Below are 7099 nucleotides of genomic sequence, written 5' to 3'. Positions count from 1 at the left end.
ACCATTACCTTAACCTAGGGAATGCCAATGTTTTGTATTATGAAATTTCCTTCTGCATTAATAGAGAACAGGATTTCAAGCTATTTTGATGTCTGTGTTTCATCAATACCAGCTTCTAAGAAACACTGAAGCGTATGGAAACTTCTACATGCACTACATTTCTCTTTCTTAGATTGGGGTGGGTTCTCCACTTTTCAGCAAGGTGTCATGGAGGGTAAAATCTTTTGTTCTCACCGGGAATGCAATTGCAGTGAAGGTATTTATCATACATTGAATTTTGAAATGTGTCCTGCTGAACTCCATGTACATTGTCAGCCTTATGGATAATAAGTATTTATTAGACAGATACTCTTTTGAAGCTATTTTTTTTTAACAATACGGAATATTTATGGCTTCCAAGAGGGGAAATAGGTCTGGCAATTTTCATTACTATACTTATGTCATCATGAATAGCCAAAAATAAATTAATATGGGACCTCTTTAATATTCTATTAAAGATTGATTTTTAATTATTTAAAAATTTTATTTATTTATTTACAGACAGAGATCACAAGTAGGCAGAGAAGCAAGCAGAGGGAGAGAGAGGGGGAAGCAGGCTCCCCACTGAGTAGAGAGCCAAATGTGGGGCTTGATCCCAGACCCCTGAGATCATGATCTGAGCCACCCAGACACCCCTGATTTGTAATTTTAAAATGAAATTAAGTGAATTAATTTGATCGTCCTCTTTCCCCCCTCAAATTTGCAAGATTTAATAACTAGGATCCATAATTATTAAACAATAGGCACAACTTTATGTTTATATTTGTAGAAAGTTGATCCATAGTTTTTACAACATTCTCTGGTAAAGAAAGAAAGAAAGAAAGAATACACTCAACAGAGTTTAAAAGGCACTGAACTTATCTTTCTTTTCCCCCTAATATTATCTATTTAAGAAATAGACAATTGCTCAGAAATAATAGTGAGATATCTCTGGTGAGATGATAGCAAATTTTATGGGATTCTAAAGATGGTGAGAAAGATATAAAATTTTACATCCAACTATTGATATAAGACCTGTATTGAATGTCACCAGTTCTAACCCATTTGATTTGTCCCCCAACCCATTACATTTCTTTTAGAGGTATGGTAGGTGGAAACAAATCCTCTGTAACTGATTTCATCCTTGTGGGGCTCTTTCCTGAATTTCAGCATTATATTGTCCTCAACTTCATGATCATTTTTATCTACACTTTTGCCTTCCTGGGAAACACACTTCTGATTGTCTTGATTTGGGGAGACTCTCGGCTCCATACACCCATGTACATTCTCCTCAGTCAACTCTCTCTCATTGACTTGACATTAACTTCCACCATTGTCCCAAAGATGGCTTCTAATTTTTTCACAGGGAAAAGGACAATATCATGGATTGGCTGTGGAACACAGAGTTTCTTCTTCCTAATGTTGGGAATGTCGGAGTGTCTCATCTTGACTCTGATGGCTTATGACCGCTATGTGGCTGTCTGCAACCCACTGCGTTACCCAATTATCATGAGCCCCAGGTTCTGTATGCACATGGTTTTGGGGTGTTGGATTGGAGGCTCTGTAAGTTCATTTATCCATACAGTCTACCCTATGCATTTTCCCATCTGTGGGTCACGGGAGATCCATCACTTCTTCTGTGAGGTCCCAGTCCTCATTAAGCTCTCCTGTGAAGACACGTCAGTATATCAGTTAGTGGTGGTGGTGACAAGCATTGTGTTGCTTGTTGTACCTTTCAGTCTCATCATAGCTTCCTATACTCTCATCTTCCTCGTGGTCTTCCATATGAACTCTGTCAAAGGAAGGAAAAAAACCCTGGCCACCTGCTCTTCCCATTTAACTGTGGTGAGTCTCTTCTTTGGCCCAAACATATTTATCTATATGACTTTCACTTCCTCCCATAGTGCAGAGCAGGACCAAGCTCTTTCTGTATTCAGCAATATCCTAACCCCCATGTTGAATCCCCTAATTTACAGCCTGAAGAACAAGGAGGTGGTGGCAGCTCTCAAGAAACTTATGGGGAAATGTGTGCTTTCTTACTAGATGAAAACCACACCTGAGCTGTGGGGAAAAAAAAATTATAACACAGACAAAAATACCACTTTGAATCGTGTTGTTGGATTTAGGAAACCATGCTGATTGTGGCTTTATGTAAACAGACCTATTCATATGTGATTTTTTAGTATTCCAATGCAGGTTTCTTCATTTTACTTATAAATATCATTTGGGCATTATTAAGGCATGGTAACAGATATTAAGGAGAGCATGTATTGCATGGAGCACTGGGTGTTACACGTAAGCAATAAATATTGGAACAGTACACCAAAACTAATAATGTACTGTATGGTGACTAACATAACATAATAAAAAAAAGTTAGAAAAAAGCTAATAAAATTATTTTGCATTTAAAAAGTAAATTTAATCTGAAACCTGAGATTACAAAATTTTCTTTAAATAAAATGAGAATCAATGTCTGGGTTTCACTTTGAACTTAGCATTCTTGAATCTGTTTGGTTTTAAAGGTAGCAATATTAGAGAAAGACAAGAAGACAATGTAAGAGGAGGATCCTGAGCTTACCTCCCATCCTGGATACAGGGAGGTATCAGCAACATTGATGCAACTAACTCTTAAAACAACCTGGAGCCAAATGGCAGAAAAACATTCCATAGTTAATCACAGAGAGAAGACCACATAAAAAAGGGAGACATCATTGGGAATCTCTGTGAAATCAATAAATCTATGAAAAGCACCTCAAAAGTATAAAGATGTGAAAGGATCAGAGTCCACACCAGGTTCCCCTCATACAGGGGACATGCACAGGGAAGAAGAGTCTCCATAACATCTGACTTTGAAAGTCAGTGGAGCTAACTTTGAGGCTTCAAAATAGGTAGCCAAACTCTTAGAGAGCTGGTGGGTAACAGCAAAACAATTACACACTTTTTTTCAGCCAGCATACTAAATAAATAATTCATCCCACGACACAGTACACTGAAGTATAGTGAAGATTTATTTACTAATCTTATAACATGTGGAAGAAGGCCAGGGATATTTCGATTTCTACAAGAACAAAAGTCCTAGGAGGTGCCATATATTTCCCCCTCATGTGATCAATATAGTTAGAGTCTCAGGGGAGCCAGCAGTAACACACTCCATCAACATTGTAAGCACTGTGTACCCTGTCCTTGCATTTTCCCTACAGACCTGCATCATCTCAACCTCTCATATTGGCATGCACCCTTCTAAAATGATGGGGAGATATAACCTAATATACCAGAATGCCTACAATTCCAGCAACCTGGCTTCTTAGCAGGCTGTGCAGGGAGAAAGACCTCCCATTTAGTATACTGACAAATGTGGTAGATAGACTAATTGCAGACAGCTAGGCTGACTGTCAGCTCTCACCAACAACAAGCTCACAGCAAACTCATACATGCCTCTCAACAACTCCATGGCCCAACAACATGCACTTCACCCACAGGAGGCAAATTTGGTCATTGCAGCTAACTAAGCTGAAAACAATTGCAGCTCAGCCAAAACAGGAGTGCATGCTATCCTCACAGGGGACACCGCTGGGGTACTTGGTTCTAATGACCAGTGGAATTCACTGCAAGGCAGCACAGGATATCTTCCACACATGCCACTAGTTTCAAGAACAGGAGATGTAGCTGACACACTTAATACATAGAAAAAAAGCACAAAGAATCAAAATGAGGAAACAGAGAAATATGACCCAAATGAAGCAACAAGAAAAAAAATAGAGACAAAGATAAATGAATTGGAGATAAGCAATATGCCTGATAAATAACTGAATGTAGTGGGTATAAATATGCTCACTGGACTTGAGAAAATAATGGATGAACTCAGTGAGAACTTCAACACAGAGATAGAGTTGTTTCTCTATATTTCAAAAAGAATATTGAAATATATTTCAATATTTGAATACTGGATATTCAATATTCAATATTTCAAAGCTGAATAATGCAACAACTGAAATAAAAAATACACAAGAGGAAACCAAGAGCAGATTAGAATATGCAGAACAGATCAGTAATGTGAAAACAGAATAATGGAAAGAAACCAAGCTTAACAGCAAAGATTAATAATAATAATAATAACAATAATAAAGAATATGTTAAGAGAAATCTGTGATATCTGTGATAAATGAGGGGAACCCTATAATGTGATCAGCTATAATTTGTTAGTTTTGTTTTTTGTTTGTTTGTTTATTTTTAGTATATACTTTGAAGGTTAGGAAAAATAAGCATGACATATTTAAATTGCTCAAAGGAAAAAAAAAACAACCAAAATACTCAAATGAGCATTTTTATCATTCACAATGAAAGAGCGATATTTTCCTAAACAAGCAAAAGTTAAGATTTTAGCAACACTAAACAAGTTTTGAAAGAAATGTTAAAGAAAATTGTTTAAGTGGAAAGAAAATGCCTTAACTTTAGGCAATAAATTATATAAAAAAATTCCACAGGTGAAAGCAAACAAAGTTAGTAGATTAATCACTTATAAAGCCAGTATAAAGGTTAAAACACAAGTAGTAAAATAAATTACATCTTTAAAAAGGTAAAAACACTCAAAAATTGTAAAATGTAAAACGTGATGTCCAATGTATAAAACATTGAGAGTATAGTAAAATTTTAGTGTTTATAGAATGTCTTCAAATTTAAGTAACCATGAACTTTATATGAATGACTGTACACATAAAATATCATACATGAACACAATGGTAACCACAGATCAAAAACTTAAAATTTGTATGCAAAGTAATGAGAAAGAGATCTAAGCATAACACTAAAGAAATTCATCAAACCACAAGAAAGGGAAAATAAGAGGAAATAAACTGAAAAGAAAGAGCAACAAAAAATAACAAAATGTCAACAAGTATATAACTATCAGTAATTACTTTATGTTCCACGCAATGAATCTTGGAACACTGAAAAAATGAAATAAAAAATTTTCAGGAGTTTTCCACTAAAAGAAATCATAATTACTTTAAGTGGAATGGGATTAAATGTTCCAACCAAAAGACATAGGGTAACTAAATGAATTAAAAAAATAAGACCTATATATATATGTTGCCTACAAGAGATTTATTTGAGACCTAAATCCACATACAGAATGAAAGGGGGAAAATTATATATATATATATATATATATATATATATATATATGACATATATATATACCATGGTGTGTGTGTGTGTGAATGTGTCTGTATTTTATATATATACCATAATATATATGGTATATATAACTATGGTGTGTGTGTATATATATATATATATATATATACACACATACCAAGAAAATGAAAGAAAAGGAAAAAATACATTTGTACCAATATTTATATCAGAAAAATATACTTTAAAAACTCATATATTTAATTAATTAATAAAATATAAAAAATTTTATATTATATATATTATGTATTATATATATATTTCCCCCATTCGTTCTGTATGTGTGTGCATATATGTATATATATATACCATACATATATATCATATATATACAATACATATATACATACATACATATACATACATATATACATGCATATATACATGTATGTATATACACATACATATACATATGTATGCCTGTATATATCTCTCATGAAAATGAAAGTAAAGAAAAAAAAAGGTGGGTACCAATAGTTATATCAGAAAAAATATACTTTAAAAAATACCATAGTAACAGAAAAAGGAATATATTAACAATGAAGAAAAGAAATAATTCAACAACAGGTAAAAAGTTAAGAAATATCTATAACCTTTACACATATGAATCAGAACATCAAAGAAGAAATAGCAAAAATCATAGAAATAAAGGAAAATGAGAACACAACAGTCTAAAACCTTTAGGATGCAGCAAAAGCAGTCCTAGGAGAGAAGTATATAGCAATATGCACCTACCCTAAGAAGTAAGAAAAATGTCAACTAAACAATTTAATGTTATACCCAAAGGATCTAGAAAAAGAACAAAAGATGAAGCCTAAATCCAGGGGGATAAGAGAAATAGTTTAGATTAGAGAAGACATAAATAATACAGAAAGTTAGAACAAAATAAACAATAAAACACATCAATGAAATGAGGAGCTGGGAACACCTGGATGACTCAGTTAATTTAGCATCTGCCTTAGGCTCAAGGTCAAGCCTTGCCCTGGTCAAGCCTGGTGTCCTGGGATTGAGCCCCACTTTAGGCTCTGTGCTTCTTCCCCTCCCTCTGTTCCACTGGTCCTGCTTCCTTGTTCATTCTCTCTCTCTCTCTCTCTCAAATAAATAAATAAATAAAATCCTTTAAAAAAAGAAAGAAAAAAAAATGAGGAGCTGTTTCTTTTGAAAAAATTGATAAAATTAAATAAACCCCTAGTGAGATCTAGCATGAAGAAAGAAAGAACACACACACACACACACACACACACACACACACACACACAAATGAAATCGCAAATTAGAGAGGAGAAATAACCAACACCACAGAAATACAACAAATTATAAGCAAATGTTTGAAAAACTATATAGTAACAAATATCATCAAAATGTCTAAATCACCCAAAGCAATCTATACATTTAATGCAACCCCAATCAAAATACAACCATCATTTTTCACAGAATTAGAGCAAAGAATCCTAAAATTTGTATGTAAACAAAAATGATCCTGAATAGCAAAAGCAATTTTTAAAATGAAAAGTAAAGCAAAGCTGAAGGCATAATTCTGTACATCATTATATTAGTCATTATATTACAGATACTCAGTGATCAAGACAGTATGGCACAGGCATACAAAAAAGTGATATATATAGAACAGAACAGAAAACCCATATTTGAATCTACAACTAAATGGTCAACTGTTCTTAGACAAAGCAGGGATGAATATCCAAAGGGAATGACAGTGTCTTCAACAGACAGTGTTGAGGAACTGGGACAGCAACATTCAAAAGAATGAAAGTACACTACTTTCTTACACCACACACAAAAATAAATTCAAAATGGATTAAAAGACTAAATGTGAAACCTGAAACCATTAAAAAAAATCATAGAGCAGAACACAGGCAATAATCACTTT

General features: G+C 33.8%; 1 protein-coding gene across 1 annotated transcript; it reads left to right on the top strand.

Moving 5' to 3' along the window:
- The first annotated feature begins 1122 nt into the window (after window positions 1-1122).
- LOC116861098 (olfactory receptor 2T33-like) lies at window positions 1123-2061 on the top strand. Its single transcript, XM_032847582.1, has one exon. The coding sequence runs from the start codon at window positions 1123-1125 to the stop codon at window positions 2059-2061; it is 939 nt and encodes a 312-aa protein (XP_032703473.1).
- Window positions 2062-7099: the final 5038 nt, after the last annotated feature.

The sequence above is a fragment of the Lontra canadensis genome, unplaced genomic scaffold (genome assembly GCF_010015895.1).
Source record: "Lontra canadensis isolate GAN:19392208 unplaced genomic scaffold, GSC_riverotter_1.0 scaffold190, whole genome shotgun sequence".
Taxonomy (NCBI): Eukaryota; Metazoa; Chordata; class Mammalia; order Carnivora; family Mustelidae; genus Lontra; species Lontra canadensis.
This window is presented reverse-complemented; position numbering and strand designations above follow the sequence as displayed.

What these genes read in the sequence shown, in the direction of transcription:
- LOC116861098 (XM_032847582.1), top strand. Translation starts at nt 1,123, where the DNA reads ATGGTAGGTGGAAACAAATCCTCTGTAACTGATTTCATCCTTGTGGGG.